Source organism: Pan troglodytes, chromosome 2, assembly GCF_028858775.2.
Source record: "Pan troglodytes isolate AG18354 chromosome 2, NHGRI_mPanTro3-v2.0_pri, whole genome shotgun sequence".
NCBI lineage: Eukaryota > Metazoa > Chordata > Mammalia > Primates > Hominidae > Pan > Pan troglodytes.
The window spans coordinates 49,418,863-49,440,336 of NC_086015.1; the positions used below are offsets into that span (position 1 = coordinate 49,418,863).

A 21,474-nucleotide genomic window follows, 5' to 3' on the forward strand; every position below is an offset into this window, starting at 1 on the left:
GCATGTCTTGAACCCCTGGGCTCAAGCAATCCACCCACCTCAGCCTCCCAAGGTGCTAGGATTATAGATATGAGCTACCGCACCTAGCCCAGAGCCTAATCTTTACTAGCAATCTTTAGCAACACATCATCTTTAAGATGGGTGTTGGATAATCATAATATCTTCTTTAACCACCTACGAAATATGGCAGTATTGAAGAAGGGCTGAGAGCATGGCCCATTGAACCAAACTGCCAGGATTCAAATGCCAGCTCTTAATACTTACAAGCTGTGTGGCCTTTGAGTAGTTAATTAATTAACCTCTTCAACACCTTGTTTCCTCTCATCTATAAAATAGGGATAAAATAGTACCTGCCCCATTGGCCTGTTATAAGGATTCAAAGAGGATGACTATGAAGCACTTAGATACCTAACACACAGTATGTAACCAATAAGTATTAGCAATTGCCAGCAGTGGACAGGAACCTGCACACACCAGCTCCTGAGAGCCAACTATGTATATCTCTGCCCAATGTTGTGTTTATTAGTCACCTTGGCAGCTTGAAATCTGCCATTGAGGGAGTATTTACATCATGGTAATCAGCAAACCTACAAATCATGGCCTTTTCCTCCAGAGAGCCAATTGTTAATCAAACATTTACTGGAACCCCAGTGGCCATTGCTACTATGAACCTGTCAGGGCCTATACAAATGATATCTGCTGCCTCTCAGTTCTTTATATTTTATTTTAGCAAGGTAAGTACATCCATTGTCATAACTGGTTTGAAATTTTATGCTGAGCTGACATTGGCTGCAATAAGTATTCCTAAAAGAGGGTCACGTTGTAATGTCTTTGTCACTTGAAGAGTTAAATAACTTTATACTACCAAATTCAGAGATTTGTGTTCCACTTTAAGATGGCTGAGGGTGTTTGTCTCTCTGGTTTTTGTCAGATGTTATTTTTCCCAGATAACTGTTTTTCATTATTTCTGCTATGTTTATTAGAAAGAGGTGGGACAGGCCGGGCATGGTGGCTCATGCCTGTAATCCCAGCACTTTGGGAGGCTGAGACAGGTGGATCACCTGAGGTCAGGAGGTCAAGACCAGCCTGACCAACATGGAGAAACCCCATCTCTACTAAAAATACAAAATTAGCCAGGCATGGTGGCCCGTGCTTGTAATCTGAGCTACTCGGGAGGCTGAGGCAGGAGAATTGCTTGAACCCGGGAGGCAGAGGTTGCACTGAGCCAAGATCACGCCATTGCACTCCAGCCTGGGCAACAAGAGCGAAACTCCGTCTCCAAAAACAAAAAAAAAAAAAAAAAAGAAAGAAAGATGTGGGACAGAATGAATTGGCTCTTTGCCTAAAGATAAAGATAAAGACAATTCTTTATCTCACTGTGATAAAGAATCTAGTTGTGATTCTTTAATTAGATTTGTCTAAATTTTTTTTAACTTACGCCAACTTATTTCGGACAATTAGTGAGTGCAGGCAAATTGCCGACAATTAAGCTTTGTTTTGTTTGTGTTTTGAGGCGGAGCTTCGCTCTTGTTGCCCAGGCTGGAGTGCAATGGTGCGATCTCGGCTCACTGCAACCTCTGCCTCCTGGGTTCAAGCAATTCTCCTGCCTCAGCCTTCCAAGTAGCTGAGATTACAGGCACCCACCACCACACTCAGCTAATTTTTGTATTTTAGTAGAGACGGGGTTTCACCATGTTGGTCAGGCTGGTCTCGAACTCCTGACCTCAGATGATCCGCCCGCCTTGGGACAGTTAAGCTTTTATAGCAACTGTACATTTATGATAGGGTGCAGGGAAGCCTTTTAGCAAAACAGGTGGTTGAGGGGCTTGTAGGTGGGATTCTAATTTCCTTGGATGGGATGAGATGTTACAGAGGAGGCTAAGGGCAGAGCTCCAGGCCCAAAGGAACTGGTACCCTTGCAGGCAGCTCAGGCCCAAAAGACAAGGAGTCCTCCTACCATATCTGAAGCCTAAGGTCAGGCTAGACCCAGAAATTGAACAACCTAGATTTGAACCTACCACTTTCTAGCCAAGCGACTCTACAGAGTCATTTAATGTCCCTGTATCCCACTTTCTTAATCTTTAACATAGGGATAACAATACTTTATTCCCCACAGGGTTATGAGGATTAGATGAGATAGTGCTTGTATCTGGCGCATAATAATCCCATAATAAGTGACAGCTGTAATTATTATTTATACTGATCTTATTCCTCAGAGCTGCTTAGGAAGGTGATTCGTCACCATTTAATAAATGAATCTTGTAATTCATATTATCCATCCTGTGGCTTGATTTGCTTCTTATGGTTGAAACCACTATTTGTTATTTGGATGATGGTTTCTTAGTCTGTGTGATCAGCAGATACCTAAGGTTGTCTTTTTGTTTCACAGTTTCAGTTGCTGTGTTTAAGATAGCAAGCCCTCTTTTCAGGGTGTTCTCTAGGTTCTCCTGAAATTAATTTCTTATTAATTTTCATAGTTCATATTTAAGTCACAGCATCTCAGATACAACCACCAAATCTGGTGAAAACTTGTCTGGTCATTTTTAAGTGATGTGGGAAAAGAGAAACAAATCTTGGTTTCATTGTCAGTAATGTGAAAGAAAGTCTGTTGAGCTTCCTTGTCATTTTAAAATCTTTCCTGCCCAGTGTCAGGATTGGTCCCTGAGATTGAATAGACTTGGACTCAAGTTTAACGATCCTCACTCTAAGCAGGGAAGGAATATCTAATCTGGGCCTGCCGAACAGGGTCTGCCACATGTATTGATTAATTTAGTCAGTAAGTAATCATTGAGCACCAGCTCTATTCTTGAATGGAGATATATGAAATAGTTCTAAGGCACACTAAGAACAGCATTATCTCTGCCTCCCAGGTTCAAGCAGTTCTCCTGCCTCAGCCTCCCGAGTAGCTGGGATTACAGATACACGCCACCACACCCGGCTAATTTTTGTAGAGATAGGGTTTCACCATGTTGGCCAGGCTGGTCTAGAACTCCTGATCTCAGGTGATCAGCCTGCCTCGGCCTCTCAAAGTGCTAGGATTACAGGTGTGAGCCACTGTGTCCAGCCAGTCCTTGCTATTTTTCAAAGTCCATTTAAATTCTTACTTCTACCATAAATCCATCCCTCAATTCTCCAGTTCACATTTGTTATGAAATAATTGAGCACTTATAGTCAGAACCACAAACTAGGGAGGTCTATATGTCATCCACATGTTGTTTTATCTGCCCAGTAATATAAGCTTCTCAGTGGCAGGAAAGGTCTTTCTAACTTCTTTTGTGTTAGCATGTCAAGTTTCTTTTTTTCTTTTTCTTTATACAAGATGGGGTCTCGCTATGTTGATCAGGCTGGTCTTGAACTCCTGGCCTCAAGCAGTCCTCCCATCTTGGCCTCCCAAAGTGCTAGGATTACAGGCATGAGCCACCACACCCAACCATCATGTCAGGTTTTTAATGGTCAAATGTAACTAACATGTTTTTAGGTCTACAGCCTATAAGACCTAACAACTCCTTTGTTCCTAACAGCCTATAAGATAACAACTCCTTTGTTCCCAAGGAGTTTATAATCTGATAAGCCTCAACTGTTTGTGAGTTGATTGATTCAATGGATGTTTTTAAAAGCATACAACTCCTTTGTTTAAGTCTGGACTAAGTGTTCATTGTGCATATATAGCCCAGAATAATGTTTCTCAAACTTTAGAACTCACGTATCTCAGTGACAAAATCCTTGGGCTCAAGTTTGGTAAATATTGAATTAAAAGTTAAACTCTGTCATTCTAGATGATTACTTGACATTTAGATGATTATAAATACAAAGGCAACCACAGACACCCAATTCATGTGCTAGTTCTTGGTGATCAGGTTCATCAATCAGGAAAAATTAGACCATGCTGCTATAATAAACAATCCCCAAATCTCAGTGGCTTAAAACAACAAAATTTTGTTCCTTGCTTTTGCTACATGCCTAGCAGGAGGGCTCAGTTCAAGGTAGTCAGGACCTGGATGATGGCTGTTCTTACCTCAGTGAGTGCCTCCCCATCTCTGTGGCTGGGAGAAGGGGGTATGGTGAATCCCCACTGGCTCTTAAATCTTCCACTTGGACTCAAGTCACTTCCACTGACATGGCCACATCCAACCTCAAAGAGGGTAAAGAATATTCCCACCATGTGCCAGGATGGTGAGGAGGATCAAAATGTTTGTGAACAGCTCCAATGACCCCCACCTAAGGTGATCTAGTTGACCCAGAATATTCTTATCTTGGGTGATCTTTTTAAAAATTATTGATGTAAAAGTATACATTTAGAAACCATCAGGGAGACTAGCAGACCTCTCAATTGGAGCCTGTGGAATTTGAGAAACATTGCTCAGAACATGAAGTTGTTGCCATCAAGTTTGGCATCCAACCATTTATGCTCTGTAAAAATTTCTCTGTGTGTCCATGATTCTTAAACTTTAGGGTGCGTAATGATCCCCTGAGGAGTTAGCTAAAAATGCAGGTTGCGATATAGTCCTGAGTGAGGCTCAGGAATTGGTATTTAAATAAGCATTTCAGGTAGTTCTGATGTAAGTGCTCTCCCAGATTTGGCACTTACATGAATGGGATCGGATGCTCCACAGAGCCAAATGGACATGGTTCTCTAGGTTGGAAAATACATCCCATTGAAATGAGAAGAAAACTAAAGGTCACAAGCAGCTGAGCAGACACACACAGATTAGACGTGGACTGTGTATGTAGAGGGGCAGGTGGTTTGGGGGTGATGAATCAATTAGGAAACGGGGTTAGTCAAAGCGGTGATGGTGTCTGCCCTACCCGCATCATGGATTTGTTGTGAGGTTTGTGTATGTGAGATGATCACTGAGAAAACCCTCTAAAAACAATATGCAATTTTCAAGTGTAACCCAATTAATAGTAGCAATAAAAAGAGAGTCCTGAGGTTTGGATGTTTGAGCAGGGGCCATTTGAAGCCAGAGATAAATTATTCTCTTTCAGTAATCAGAAAAGGCTGTACTGCCAATCGGTTTCTTCTTAAACTCATAGAATGCCTGATGACATATTTAAAACTTAGCTCCATATGGTGATTTTGTTGTGTTTTCATATGTTGTATGCACAGATGGTTGGAAAATAAAATTCCCCACCTCCCACCTCGGCTGGTCTCCCCAGCACCTTCTGGTCCAGAAGCCGGGTGATAAAAGCATCAAGGTGCCAAGTCCCCCTCACAGAGTTGGGCTTGGAATAATTTGTCTCAGGCAAAAAGCCACCAGGCATTGCCCAAGTAGAAGAGTTTTCTGCTTGGGCCTTTTTGCTATTCACTGCGGAGGAGGAAGAAAATTGAGGCTATGTGTCTGGCAGCTGCATAATCATAATATAATTATCCACAAATATCAGGAAGCAAGGGAAGTTCTTAGCAAGTAAACAATAATGTACGTTCCATCAGTTTTCAGTTTGCCAGTCAGTCAACAAGTGTTTATGAAGTGCCCGGAGAGTACATAGCATGGCATTTAGTTTTCAAATTTGCAAATCTCTGTAGCATCTGAAAGTAGATAGTGAATTTCCAGGGCATATTCTCTCAGATGTCCTTCGAAGGAGAGAACGAACTGCTGGTCCAGTGCCTTGACTGGAAACTGGCTGATTTATCTGCCTGTCACATCCCTCCACATTCCCAGAGGAGGTCTGCTGCTTTGGGCCTAGGTACTGTCATTTGGTTTTTATAATCTGAAGTATTCACTTGATTTTTATCCCCAATCTGTAATAATGGTGAGTTATTACACTTGCTAAACAAAATTAAATATTGTGTTTCTCATTTCTTGGAAATAAGAAGTGTTGAACATACTCCAAAGACACCATGACACTCTGAAAATAGCAGTTTTTGGAGAAGCAGTAACCATGGTTGCTCTCAATTAGAAGCTGAATTGGTTTCAAATATAAAATTTTGTTTTGATGAAAGGGAGAGAAAGCTGGTAATCCCTAGAGAACTGGTTGGCCCTTTCATAGTAACAGTTACGCTGCTTCCCTCTCTACTGGGAAGGCAGATGACCAGCTGCTTGGGCTTCCTTCCCTTCCATCGCCAAACTCTACTCAGTCTTACTTCTTGTGTCGGATGAACAACTATATCTTTGCCTCTTTAAAATAATTCCTTCTTTTAAAAAATATATTTTAAAATTGTACATGAATTCCCATATTCCACCTATAACAAAAAGAAATACAACATAGATAAGTCTGTAGTCCCCTTTGGGCACCCATTTCTACATAAGGCCCCCCCGTCCCCAGGCAATAACCTCTGGCATTTTCCAGGTTATATGCCTTTAGAGCCTTCTCTGTCTGTCATATAGAACTGTGTTTTCTCCTGCATCTCTTTCTTCTGCTTCTTTTAGTTTGCTTGCCATCCATCCTGCCTGCCAACTCTGAGACACCAAGGCTCACCCTGGAGCAGGGCATGGGTGGGCAGAAGGCCCCACCCGGGTGTGCCATGGCCATGTGGCTACCGGGCCTCACCCCCTGGCCAGGGCTCTGACCCCTGTGTTTTTGTCATCAGTAACTCCTGGTCTTCCATGGTAACAGCTGGCCCCCACTCCTCTCTGATCTCAAAGTAAGGCAGGTTATGCAGTCCTGCTAGCGTTCTTGTGCTGGTCCTTGACCAGTTTGCTGTTAGATCCATCCCTTGCTTTTTGTACAGCAGAAGGGCTGACTCCTGCAGGTCCGGTTCCCAAGCTGGCCCCCTCCTGGTTTTGAACAGTAGGAAATCCTGGTAACATTGGAGGACAGGAGAAAGGGAGAGGCCAGAAAATTTCTCTCTCTCTCTCTTTCTCTCTCTCTCTCTGCCCTGGTTTGGTCTTCACTAATCTAGTTCCATCTGGGCAGTCCAGCCTGTTTGAGCTTCTGCAGCTGAGATCAGCCTTTGGGCTTTGTTAACTCTGCTTTATCACTTTGTCTCTGCAGTCTAGAGATTGTGGTAATGTCCTGCCCTTCCAAACTGCTAGGTAGATTCACCCATTTCCTTGGCTTCCCACTCAACTTTAAACATATAGAGTATTAGTTAAACGAACCAGGTGGAAATGATGGTTTTTCAGACTTTGGAAGTTTATTTTGTGGATTTCCAAGTTATAGCTACTGGTACTTTTTCTTGATTCCATCTCTGAGTAGTATTACATTTATTATTTCAAAATTATCATTAGTAGTCTTCTGCCACCCTCTGTGATGTCACATTCCTATCTTTCCAAATTGACATGATACATATTTCAAAGTGTATTTTCAGTAGATGTTTTTAAAAATAAAATACGTGGAAAAAATGTTCTGAAGCTGCAGAATGCATTCATGTCCAAGAAGTTAACTTCTAGGAAGTTGAGAGGGTTCAGGTGGGCTCAAGCATATAAATAGAGATGCCAATAATTTATTTTTATTTTTATTTTTTTTTTAGGGAAATTGCCTAGTTAGCACATGTGAGCTGTAAGTTCATTTCAGTCCAGTTACTTTTTCAACTGTGGATGGATTAAAATAAGTTATGGTGGTAGAAAGAAAGGAATTGGAATTCTAAAACCTAACAGGAGAGTTTGGAGTTCTTCCCAGTGAATGGACAATCTTGGCCATAGAGAAATCAAGGGCAAGAAAGTGTACCATGTATCTAGAGGTATTTGATCTGAACGGTGCATGAGACATGTACAAGGCTGGCAAGGGAAGCACCTGACCCAGTGTCTTTCACGTAAATAGGCCATAACAACTTGACCAAAAAATAGAAGCTGCTGTCTGTGGGGGAAGGGACAAGCTTTGGTATTTTGTAATCCTGTTGTAGGTCTTCACTTTGTTTCCCCCTTGACAGTGGTGAATCATCTTATAGAACAAAAGTGAGCTTTGTGCTTGGTCACTGGGCTCTAGGAAACCCAGGGTATAGAAACAAAGAGACCCTTTCCAATTTTGTGGAAATCTGGCTCACAGAGACATTTATTCCAGTGCTCTGGCTCATGGTGGGAAGAACAATTCTGACTTCAAGATGCAAAACAGCCTTCCCACAATCTGATTCTGTTATTCTCTCTAGGGCAAACATTTGTTTTTTTGTTAATTTTTGGTAAGAATCTGAAATATTAAGAAACTTTGAGATTTTTCTAACTTTATTTTCATGGACAGCTTAGATAACATGTAAGCTAAGAATATCTTTCCATGTTAATTCTATCTGAAAACAAAAATAGAAATGAATAAGTGTATTATGTAAATCTAGGCTGGTTTTTGTGACAGTCTCTGTATTGCCTTTATTTAAAAATATGGACGGCACCTAACAGAATGTTAATAGGCAGAAACATTGAATCGGTGCCATTTTGGCAGTTCTGACAAAGAAACCAAGTGGTAATTAAGTTTCCCCCCTTCTTGTGGAACAGTTACGCAACAGTTACGTTATTCTGCCAGTGACACAGCCCAAGGAGAATTTAAAGCACAGCTGGAAGCTGCTCAGGTGTTGTCCTTGAAGTATTGCAGAACTTTCTAGTAATACTGCCCATATCCCCAGCATTGGATTCTTTTTTTTTTTTTTTTTTTTGCTCTTGAAATTTAAAAAGAAAAAGAGAAAGAATTGCAGAACTTAGTAGCAAATACAGAAGAATGTTTGTCATCTGTGGATCAAGCAATATTCAAGTGAAAATTGTAGCCTAAACAGTGTTTGTTTTAGTCATGATTCTTGTCTACCACGGACTAAAAACCCAGCTTAGACCAGCTTAAGCAAAAAGGGAGGCTTTGTTTTTACACATCCTGAAACTCACAGAATCAAAGGAAATGTAGGAGCTGGGCCCACTGGGTATTGGTACTAGGTCCTTGAAGTACATCAATTTCCCCAGTCTCTCTCCATTTCCTATTTCTGCTTCTCTCCACATGCCAGCTTTATTTTCTCAGACATTTCTACAAGCTAGGGGGCAGAGCCATCTGAAGCCCTTATGGCTTCTGACCAAGGAGAAAAGAGAGTCCTGTCCTCCTCCAGCGTTCCGCCTTACTCTGTACAAGCCTAGAGCTGTCTGGGGAAAGATTCAGGCACTTGCCTCTCTCTCTAGCCAGGGGGATGGGTTTTTAAGATTGGCAGTTCGTACTAACACTATATTAAGTTGGACGCAGAACAGTTTCCTAGAAGGGGAAGATGCTGTTTGAGAGGATGAAATGCTTTGGGTCTGCCACATTTAGTAAGAGGAAAAGAGACCTCAAGTCTCAACTGGATTGGGATATATCCAGTCAGTTTCTTAAAACTGCATAGAATAGATATACGCAGGGAATGTTAGAATTTTTAGAAAAGACATGTATGCACTGTGGGGGTCTAACTCACAGACCCTGACCCAGCAACAAATGAATAACGTACACTGACACAGATAGTATGCCTGTCAGTCCAGCTGAGCATCTGGGCCACTTACAGACTCCAAGGAGAGTGCTGTAAAGAGTTGCCGCCGAGGCCCTGACTCACTGGCCCTGCCTGCATTTATTCAGCACACATTCAATGACAAAGGCTTTGAGTAAACACCACTATAGGAAAATTGACCTGGTTCCCGACACCCCTAGTAGAGAGCAGTTATGCACCCGAGGTTGATCAAAGGTTGGTCTTAGGATCACATGAGTAAACAAGCTATTTAGATAAACTGCATTCCTTTGTACCTACTTTAAGCCATTTACTCAAGGTAAGGATTAGGCAGCTTTCAGCCATAACCCTATCCTGAGACTTTTGCAAAACCTTCCAGCCTTCCAAGAAGATTTGTGTCTATATCCTATAACTTCACTTAAAGTTTTTCTCACCAGCCTGACTGAACTCCCACAATGCACACTTACATATTTTGTGCAGAGATCCCTGATATAATGTTAAATGAAAAAAGTCATAAAATAATGTATATAATCATTTCTATTTTCTTTCTCTTTTTAAAATAAGCTTTTTAACTTTTTAAAAAAATTTATTTTAGGTTCGGGAGTACATGTGCAGGTTATATAGCTATACTCCTGCCAGAGTTTACCTAGATTATTTTGTGACCCAGATACTAAGCCTAGTACCCAATAGTTATTTTTTCTGCTTCTCTCCCTCCTCCCACCCACCACCCTCAGGTAGGCCCCAGTGTCTGTTTTTCCCCTTTGTGTCTGTGTGTTCTTATCATTTAGCTCCCACTTATAAGTGAGAACATGTGGTATTTGTTTTTTGGCCTGCATTAGTTTGCTGAGGATATTGGCCTCCAGCTCCATCCATGTTGCTGCAGAGGACATGATCTTGTTCTTTTTTTACGGCTGCATAGTATTCTATGCTGTAAACGTACCACATTTTCTTTATCCAGTCTACCATTGATGGTCATTTAGGTTGAGTCCACGTCTTTGCTATTGTGAATAGTGCTGCAGTGAACATACATGTGGATGTGTCTGTATGACAGAACAATTTATAATCCTTTGGGTATATACCCAGTAATGGGATTGCTGGGTCAAATGGTAATTCTGTTGTCAGCTTTTTGAAGAATCCCTACACTAGTTTCCACAATGGTTGAACCAATTTACGCTCCCACCAAGAGTGTGTAAACATTCCCTTTTCTCTGCAAAGGTTCTATTTCATGAAAACAAATAAGCAGGCTCCTATATATGTGTACATATGTTTGTATGTATGTATTTGAGTGGGGAGATAGATGTGGAAGGAAACAAAGGCTGGCGTTATTGGTTACATCATTGACGAGTAGTGACCAGGAGTTAAAAATAAACTTTGCCTTTATTTATCATTGTATTGTGCCATTTCATTTGTTAAATTAAGCTTGTATTACGTTTGTAATTTGAAAAAACATCAACTTATGTAAAAAGAAAAGCAGCCTATTCTGATTGACCTCAGGATGGGTGTGGATGCAGGAACTGAAGATAGTAGCTTGGGATCATCTCAGCCTGGAAATCCAAGGTGTCCCAGATTCCCAAAACTGGGAAATGCAGCATAGGATGTGGCAAGCCAGCCTCCCCTGGGGCAACAGCAAGCTTGAGAGGTCCACAGGACTGCTTGTTCACTAAGCACATATCCCTTACAGAAAGCAGTTTTGAGTGGGTCACATCCACCACCACCTTCAATATGGCAAAGTCTACTGTAGGGCAGAGTCCTTGCCTGGGGCAATTGGAGGCAGGCCCCATCCTTCCAGTGCACAGATGGCTGCCTTCTACTGATGGACTGCTCCTGGTCCAATCAGCTGTGGCAAGAACAGCCGGGCTGCTTTTAATTGAAGCACCTGATGTGAATCATTAATTATTCAGGAAAGAAGCACTGCTGGGCCTCTTTTACTGAAAAGGGGGCCAAGTACTTGATTGGCCCTTTGAGCCTGTGTGGTCCGTTCGGTTTGGGTAAGAACTTCCAATGCCTAGCACCAACCTTCTGCAGAGGCTTGTTAGAAGTAACCCACCCTTAGGAATGTACATGTTTGTGTGAGGATCTGTGTGAGATTCAGGTATTAATATCTTCCGTCCTCTTGTCAGAAAGCAACTATGTTAAATGTGGACAAAGAGATGGAGGCTGAAATTGTGGTAAGGGAATCAGTGATGTGCGATGCTGTGAGATGCTAAAGATCAAGAAAGCAGACAGCTGCAGCGGCCACAGCAGCAAGTGCTGCCATTTATTGGGTGCCTGTGCTGTGCTGGGCACCATGCTAGATGTGCCACAGACATCATGAACATGTCATGCTCCATAATTCAAGGTAGCTGCTTTCAGTCACCATTTATAGTTGAGACTCAGAATTAGTAAGTAATGTGCCTCAGGCTCCACTGATAGTAAACAGGCAGAGTTAGATTTAGGACCTTTGCCCTCAACAGGCTCCTGGAGAACAAGCCTTTGTTAGCATTTCCTATGCACTAGCCAAAGGAGTAGGAGCAGCTCTATTTTAGAGAGATGGTCTCAGTTCTTTAGATGGAATTGTTTCATTGGACTACTAAAAATCAACTTAAAAAATATTAATGTGCATAGTGGAAGTATGCCTTTAAGGTAAGTGACTCCAACCACTGGAAGGGGTATGCCTGTTCTCTTACTGCTGCCTGCTAATACAGGGGCTTAGGAGAGAACAGATCTGGCGACTGGGATTGCAAGATGCACCTAGGTTGGGACACTTTGAAGTGTAAGTGCTTATGGGACCTGAGGCATAGGTGGCCAGTGGGCAGTACAAGTGTGCTTGTGCTGGACATAAAGATGGAGGAAAACTCCGGGTGCTCATATGCAGGTGGAAGTGTGGTTCGCTGCAGTCTGTCTGGGGATGCCATTTGGCTGTATATGTCAAACGTCTTAAAATTTTTCATACCCTTTTACCCTGTAGTTGCACTTCTAGAAATTTCTAAAGGAAATGTTAAGAGTATATACAAAGATTTATGCCCAAGAATGTTCATCCTGGCCTTTTTTATAATGGTGAAAAATGGAAATAACTTTTAGGAAAACAAATATAGCTGGTCATTCAAAGCAGTCACTAACAGGCTGCATTGACAGCATGTACAGTGAAAAAACAGGAGATAAAAAATACATATATAAATAATATATTCTCAATTTTTAAACATTAGATACAAATTTACCACATGTAACTGGTACGTATGGCTGTATGGTAGAATAACAGGTGAGTCTTATTTTCTACTATTTTTCTCTACTTACCAAATTATGGTGAATATGTAATTATGGAAGAAAACAAGACCTATTTCTTTAGTTGAAAATGTCCCATTCTGATATGCGTGTGTGGTGAGGTGGTGCCAGTAAGTGCCTCTCAGTATTCGTCATTATTTTAAGGAAATGTGTGTGAACATAAGCCTAGCTTCTCTGCATGATCAAAAAGCAAAGTAAGGAGCCGGGGGCAGTGGCTCATGCCTGTAATCCTGGCACTTTGGGAGGGAGAAGGATAGCTTGCAGCCAGGAGTTCGAGATTACAGTGAACTGATCGTGGCGCTACTGCACTTCAGCCTCGGCAACCAAACAAGACCCTGTCTCTTTTAAAAAAAAAAAAAAAAAAGGCAGCAAAATAAAACTTACCCCAGGTTGACAGCCCATGAACTTGATAGGAAATAAGAGGGTCAACTGGAATGGGCTGTTTTCTATAATAGAAATATCAGAGTCTTCTTGGTCAGTCCTTCCCCACAGGCAGGCTTCAGAAAGAAGTGGCGTCTGTGGTTTTGTGGCTGGATTCAGTTTCAGAGAATGGTAGGGGACTGAATTTTGTAAGCAGTGTGTCTTTCCTGACAGGGGCAGGGAGCCTGGCTTCCTGAGACTGTCCCCTGATGCCACAGCAGATGTGTCAAACCATTTTTCCTGCTCATGGCATGTAGTTTGAGAGAGCTTGATAGTGAAGCTGCCAGCTCAGCTGTGACTGGCCACTCATTTGCAGACAAGAATGCCTTACTGGCCTGGGCTTGCTTAAGGTAATTGCTTCTAGACTCCTCACTCCTGCTGGGCCACAGTTGCTTGAACAGTCAAATAAGGGGTTGGGGGGTAGAGGATATATCTCAAAAGCTTCTTTGTGCTTGAAGATTTGTGATTCCTTGTTCTTTGGAGAATGAAAATATCTTCTAGAAGGTGATTAGAGAGCAGTACTCTTTAGAAATAATAATACTAGTGGCCAACATTATATACAGCACTTTACTGTGTGGCAGGCACTATTCTCAGCACTTTTCTTAACTCATTAAATCTTCACAGTGATCCAGTGAGGTAGTTATGCTATCATCCCCATTTTACAGACGATGAAACTGAGGAGAAAAGGAACCTACACATGGAACCTTTCTTATACCAAAAGCATAGCTAGTGGTTTGCAATTAATTTAAAAATATTGGCTATTTTAGGCCAGTCTCAGTGGCTCACTCCTGTAATCCCAGCACTTTGGGAGGCCGAGGCAGGCAGATCACTTGAGGCCAGGAGTTCAAGACCAGCCTGGCCAACATAGCAAAACCCCATCTCTACTAAAAATACAAAAATTAGCCGGGTGTGGTGGTATGTGCCTGTAATCCCAGCTACTGGGGAGGCTCAGGCAGGAGGATCACTTGAACCTGGGAGGCGGAGGTTACAGTGAGCCGAGATTGCACCATTGCACTCCAGCCTGGGCAACAGAGCAAGACTCCATCTCAAAAAAAAAAAATATATATATCTATATATATATAGAGAGAGAGAGAGAGAGGGAGAGGCTATTTTAGAAATTAGTGTAAATGATGTATAGGGCTTAGTCCAAAGCCTTACTTTTATCCAGTCTCAAAAGTTACTCTCTGGAATACCTTTTCTGCTGTGTTCCTGTGTATTTTTCTTAGTTTTCATCTATCTGGCTGTTTGGGTAGAGGTGGGGGTTTCCCTCCCTTACTGGTAGGGAAGAAAGGGATGAACTTCAGTACTTCAGTAGTTGGGCATGGTGGTGCACACCTGTAATCCCAGCTACTCGGGAGGCTGAGGCAGGAGAATTGCTTGAACCCAGGAGACACTCCAATCTGGGCAACAGAGACATTGTCTTGGAAAAAAAAAAAAAAGGGATGAACTTCAGGAAGAAATGGGGAGTGGACCTTTCAGGAGAGTATTGCCTCAATCAGGGGAGAGAGAGAGATAGAAGAAAGAAGTGTGAAACTCTTGTGTCTGGAGCAACCTGGAGCAGGGTGCTGAATGATGTACATTTAAGAGGGACTGTGTGCCGGATTCAGGCAAGCCGTGAGAAATGGACAGGTCCGGGCCACTGAGTAGGGTTGGGATGAACTTTCTTAGGTCTGGGTAGAGCTGGGACTGCCTAGAGCCACCAGTGTGGTCATTATGCGTGTGTTCTGCAGCACTGTCCAGCGCGGCTTTCTGCCATGATTTGAATATCCAATATCTGCACTATCTGGTTCAGTGTCCACCAGTCACGTGTGTCTGCTGCACACTTGAAGGGTGGCTAGTGAGACTGAAGAACTGCATTTTTTATTTTATTTACTTTTAATTAAGTTTAAATGTAATAGCTATGTGTGGCTACTGGCTACCATATTGGACAGCACAGCTCCATAAATGAAAAATACTGGCCAGGCGCAGCGGCTCACGCCTGTAATCCCAGCACTTTAGGAGGCCGATGCGCGCGGATCACGAGGTCAGGAGATCGAGACCATCCTGGCTGACACGGTGAAACCCTGTCTCTACTAAAAATAAAAAAAATTAGCTGGGTGTGGTGGCGTGTGCGTGTAGTCCCAGCTACTCGGGAGGCTGATGCAGGAGAATCGCTTGAACCTGGGAGGCGGAGGTTGCAGTAAGCTGAGATCGCGCCACTGCACTCCAGCCTGGGTGAAAGTGCAAGACTCTGTCTCAAAAAAAAAAAAAAAAAAAAAAAAAAAATACTGACATGACATGAGCATTTGGAAAGCCTATACATTATGTGTGTGTATATATATATATATGTGAAACTGAAAGAAACTCTTTATAATTTCAGAAAAACAATTTGGGTTCAATATAGAGACTATAGAAAAGAAGAAAATAAAAAGTACTCATGAAAACACCTCCTCAGAGGTAACTTATTGGTGCTTTGGCATATAACCTTCTAAAAAGTTGTGTTCTATGGTTATGTCATAGGTAGCCAGCTGGCTGTCAGATGCATAACCTGAAATCATCCAGCAAAAGATAAGGCATGTTAGCAGGAGAGAGTGCTGAGTTTGCCCCAGAAGACAATACCAATGGAGTTCTTAGTGATTTGCCATGGTTGATGTTCCTCTTCTGGGTCCTAGGTCATCAACCCCATGGGATGGGATGCTTTTGGATTGCCTGCTGAAAATGCCGCAGTCGAGAGGAATCTACATCCACAAAGTTGGACACAAAGGTAAGTGTTTACAGGCATATTCAAATACTTGCATACAAAAACCTTTAAAAAAAATTTTTAACCTGTGCTTAAAAAATAGAAAGCAAAGCAAACAAAACACTGCAGCGTACCAAGAGATAAATAAGATTGTATATATTGGTGTTTGTCTTTTAACATACTGTATTCTTATCTAAGAAATATTCAGAGAGGGTTTTGGATATTTGTTCATGTGTTCATTTTGATGCTTTGTTATTTACAGTTATTTTTCCTTCGAGTATTTACATTCGGTAGGAAAAAGAAGAGGGTTAGGAAAAACAAGAGGGTCGCATTTGTTAAATTTCTGTAATGCTTCTGGTCTTCTTGACCGTAGTTTTACTATATCCGAATACTACATTATAATTTTCTCTGAAAATTCAGTTTATTTTTTGCCTTCACCATTCAGAAGCAAGAGGAACTTAGGCATTCCATGTAGAAATATATGGCCACTTTATTCTGGGTGTGGTTTTCTCCAAGGCGGAACACACTCGCAATCCCACCCAAGCCTCAGGCTTCCACTACACGTGGGCCAGTGGTGCTCATTCCTCTCCTTCCTGCTAAAGTCCTGAGGGCCTCACCCTAGAACTTGGCAGAATCCTCTGGGGCCACTGCATCAGCTCATTTCACAAAGGCCTGGGACGCTTCCCCATGCCACCCCTTAGAGAGACAGAAGGGCAGTTCCAGGGCCTGTGCCCAGTGTCTCTTACCTGTCTTTGTTCTAGCTTACCCAAGGATACATTGTAAAAGCATCTACTGTACTTCTGTCCATACTATGGCATCCAGGTCTCTTTTTTCTTCCTAGCCCCTAGCTTCTACTTTTCTAGTAATGTTTAATTCTAGATTAATTAATTTTATCACTAGATTTTATCTAGTGATAAAAAGAGGAGGAAATGATGATTCAAATAAAGTAGATCAAACATGGCTTGTGTTTGATATAAGGTAGACCAGGAGTTGGCAAACTACGGCCTGTGGGCTAAATCTGGCCCTACCTGTTTCTGTAAATCAAGTTTTATTGGAACACAGTCAAATCCATTTGTTTACATATTGTCCGTGTCTGCTTCCGTGAGACAGTGGCAGAGCTGAGTAGTTGTGATAGAGACTGATTGGCTCACAAAGCTGAAAGCATTCATCATCTGGCCCTTTTAGGTTTGCCAGCCTCTCTGCTGGTGAATAGCAGTTAAGATGATGGCCCCTGAGCCAGGCTACCTAGGTGCAAATCCTGCCTTCCCTTCTTGCCAGCAGATCACCTTGAGCAAATTACTTAACTTCTCTTTACTTATTTGTGCTTCAGTTTACTTATCTGTAAAAGAGGAATAGTCATAGTTCCTATCTCATGTGATTGGATAAAGATTAAGCACTTCTCTGCAAAGTGCTTAGCATAGGGTCTTGCATTAAATAAGCTGCCATTAGCTAATCAGAGATTATACAGAAGATTTTTTCATGGTTTTTCATATTTTTAGTCTGCTAGAAACTAAAAGAGGATGCAGTAGAAATGAATTAGTCCTTTTTCTTTAAAAAATGAAAGAGAAAAAGGTTTATTTCTTTATTCCATGTTATATTATAAGTTGGTTTACCTGTTTATCTCCCTGTTTCTCAATGGTGGATAGTTTTAGGTTTTAGGATTTACATTTTCATTAACAAAGCAGTGTGTGGTTTCTTTTGGATTCCCACAATTTATATATTAAGGCTTTTGTTTTCAGCCACTTTTAAACTTATAAATGCTTGCAAGCTTAAATAATATGGCTTAAATGCTTGCAGAATATTGACGTCTGGACGGGCCAGCAGTGCACATCTCAAAGGGGTTGCCTATTTGAATGGCCAGGGGAAGGGGCAGTCCTCAAGGCCAAAGACCATTGTGGTTTCTAGTGGATTCTGTATATGTCCAAATAATGGGTGTCTTCTAATCTGTTGGTATTTTTTGCTGATTCTTAATGGTTGATTTTTCTGCTAGGGCAAAGCAACACTTAAAACCCATTTGAATAATTTAGACTTTTTCAGTTTCCCTTTACATTCTCAAAGTGTAGTTTGTGTATGGCTTTAATCCCCCCTCTAAAAACCAAACCTTTTTCCCATTGTTTCACAGTAATATTAAACACATGAGGAAACAGCTTGATCGGCTGGGTCTGTGTTTCAGCTGGGATAGGGTAAGTCAACTCTTTTTCCTGAAAGGTCGTCATTTTAAGGAAGGACTTGATGGCAGGGAGCACTCTTCTTCCTCTTTGAGTTGGGAGAAGGCAAGGGTGGGAGGCAGGAAGCAGGAGGGAAGGATTAGCACTCTTCAAAAAAGTATCCTGAGTGGATAATTTGCTTGGAAACAAGTAATTTTCTGTGGGATTAAACTGAGAGTTAACTTCCTATTTAACTTTGGAGTTGGCTGTGATTTCTGTGTGGCAAAAGATTTACACAAGGATTTCTCTAGTTCTCAGCAATAGTTTTAAAAGACTGTTGGAATCTATATTAAAGTGATTAAATATCAATCCATCTGGTCCTTGAAGTAATTAGACATTGATTGACCATTTATTTACCTTTTGTTTTAAGTTCAGAAGTGAGGCTCATAACAGCCCATAATTATTCTGTCACATATAATCTTTTGGTGTTAGACACTTTCAAACTGTACATTAAATCAGTGGAGAATCAGTGGAGAATTCCAGACCCACGAGGAGTTCATGGAAAGCCACCTGGCTGTTTGGAACACTCATGTGTTGCAAACAAATTGTGAACTGGGCCCTTCAAAGCTGTGGCCCAAGGCCCACCCTTTAGACTTTGAAGAATAGTCTGTTAGGTAAGATGGACTGTTGCTTGTCTCCTCCACGAAGGGCCCCTTCCAATGCCACAGTCCCTCTTAACATCCCATTTACTCCACAAAACGATTGGGGTTTTCATTGCTGGGCCTGTCAAGTTTATGTTGTTTTCTTTACTAGAAGCATTGGAACAAATGCAAATGAGGCCTCCTCATCCCTCTCCCCAACAATTTCTTAAATGATTGAAATTTGATGAGTACAGTGAAAAAGAACAAAAGTCAAACACATTTGAATAAGCCCTGAATTATTATTTCCTCACACCAGAGTCAAGTTGTCCTGAGGTGCCAATAGGGAATCGCTCATAGAGAATGAAATACGGTCACAGGCAGAGAGAACTGAGTATTGGCCAGAGCTCTTTCAGGATGAGAGTGTTGATTCCTTGAGGGCAAAGTGGACTCAATAACCCTTTAGAGTGATAACTAGCCTAGTCCTTCACAGGAATATCAACCATAAATGACTTAAAAGTTGTTAGATTGTTTTCCTAATCATCACAGAGGATTAGAACATACAGAAAAGTATAAAGAACATAATGTGGCTAATTTAATATTTTGGTATGGTTCCTTGCAGTCTTTTATTTTGGAATTATAAACATTTATATAATTTACAAAGTTCAAATCAATATGCATATATTTTTTGTCTTGAATATTTTTATATCTCATTAACTATTTGAAAAAGTGACTTTTATAGCTGAGCAGTTTTTTGTTTTATGAATATATTATAATTAAGCTATCTCTTATTATACATTTAGATAGATTCTAATGTTTCTCTATTATAAATGCAGATTCTCAATCCTTCTTGTGCAAATCCGAAGTCCAGAAAGCTCTGAAAACTGAAAGTTTTTTCATAATTTATTTCACTGTTAAACCTGAATTGAACTGATATTTATCTCACTAAAAATGAGTATTCATATATTTTACTGTAAGAATAGTAAAATTACCAAGTAATATCCCAGACCTAGTTAGATAAATGCACTATTTTCTTTTAATTTCCAAAAAATCTTAATTCTGAGGCACATTTGGCTGACAGCATTTCAGATAAGGGATTTTGAACCTCTAATTCAATGATGTAGATAAATATCACCACTTCTACTACCATTGTCTGTTACTGAACACTTACCATGGGCCAGGTACAGAGTAGGTATGACCTTATTATCTCTTTGGATCCCTAGAGAGCTCTAAAAGGCAGGTACTTTTATTGACGTCATTTTATTGCTGGTCACCCAAGTGGCAAGGCTGGGCTGATGCATTGGTCAAGTTATGACTGCCGTGCTCCTCTCCCAAACTTAAGGCAGAAATCTTTGTGCAGATGATCCTGGACTTACAAGGGGGTTATCCTAAATTGAATAAGCCTGTCCTAAATTGAAAATATTGTAGGCATATAATACATCTAACCATCATAGCTTCACCTAACCTACCTTAAATGTGCTCAGGACACTTACATTAACGTACAGTTGGGCAAAATCATCTGACAACACAGTCTCTTGCAGAGTATCGGTTGTTTACCCTCATGACTGTGTGGCTAACTGGGAGCCGAGGCTCAGTTTTGCTGCCCAGCATCTCGAGAGTATCATACTGCTTTCTACTGAATGCATATCTCTTTCACATCATTGCACCACTGTAAAGTCGAAAAATTGTTAAGGCAAGCCGTCATAAGTTGGGAACCATCTATACACATATTTTATTATTTCCTTAAAATGAATTCTCAAAAAATCAAGAACAAATTTTGGTATTTATTGCCAAATTACCCTCCATAAAGGCTATACAAATTTCCTTTCTCAAGTTATACAGTTATTTTCATTTGTATTTCCTTTATTATTAGTGATTGTGAGGTTTTTTCATGTGTTTAATGAATGTTTGAATTTGAAAAGGGTATGTATGTGAATGGTCTAATCATGTGTTTTCCCATATAGATAGGAGGTGTTTGTCCTTTTTTTAATGGTTTTTGTTACAAATAATTTTCCTCAGTCTGTCATTTGCCTTGCATTTTGTTTATAGTTGAATGTTATTAGCATACAGATATGTACTTAGACCTTCTTTGAGATAGGATAAATAACATATTTTCTTCTTGATTCTTTGTGATTTAAGTTTTACACTTCACTGGAATTATTTTAGTATATGAGATAAGACAAGGAATTACTACTTTTTCTAAATCACCAGTTGATTAAAAAAAATTTTCAAACAATCCCTTCTCTTTGTTGATTTAAAAGGCAAACTTTATAATAGACCAAGTTATTTCGTCCTATCATTATACACCAAGTTCTGTTTGTGTTCATTTGATCCATTTATCCATTTATTATTTCATGACTAAACTATTTTTAATTACAATTGCTTTTAATACTTGGCAACAGAAGTTTTCTCTCATTGTCTGATATTAGGAATGCCATCTCCACTTTCTGTTGTTTATTAAAAAAAAAAACTTTTAGCCTTTATTTGTTGACTTCTATTGGTACATCATTTATAGATACAATTAATTGAAAAAATTAAAAGATGGGCAAATATATGGGGGAAACCTTTGGGGCAATTTGGAGTCTTTGTGTTTAATAGGAAAGTGAAAAGCTATTTGTATTTATTTTCATAACTCGTATTTATTTTCATAACTCATACTTATTTTCTAATTAAACTTTTTAAAACGTAGTTTTAGACTTCTTTTTTTAATGATGTCTTGCCTTTGGATTCTGTTTTCTATTATCTATAGAGACTTGAAAAGTATCAATTCCATTGTTCAATCTGCTAAAAGATAGCTTTAAGAGTGCTTTTTAAAAATAATTTGTATCAACATAAAAAATAGTGTATTTCTCTTGATCCTCATGTATGATAAGAAAAGTAGCAGGTAATTAACATTTCCCATTTTCTAAATCTATTTTCCAGGGGTTTTTTGTTGTTGGTTTTTATGGGGCTATATCCTGAGATGTTAGT

The 21,474-nt window shown here is 40.5% G+C and overlaps 1 protein-coding gene across 2 annotated transcripts in view; it reads left to right on the forward strand.

Annotated features, from left to right (window-relative positions):
• Window positions 1-21,474, forward strand: part of LARS2 (leucyl-tRNA synthetase 2, mitochondrial) — a 159,817-nt gene that overhangs the window by 13,362 nt on the left and 124,981 nt on the right. For both annotated transcript variants that reach the window (XM_001147749.8, XM_009445342.5), the window contains 2 exons: window positions 15,652-15,743; window positions 17,842-17,902. In XM_001147749.8, coding sequence (XP_001147749.2) covers window positions 15,652-15,743; window positions 17,842-17,902 — 153 coding nt within the window. The remainder of the gene's footprint in view (window positions 1-15,651; window positions 15,744-17,841; window positions 17,903-21,474) is intronic.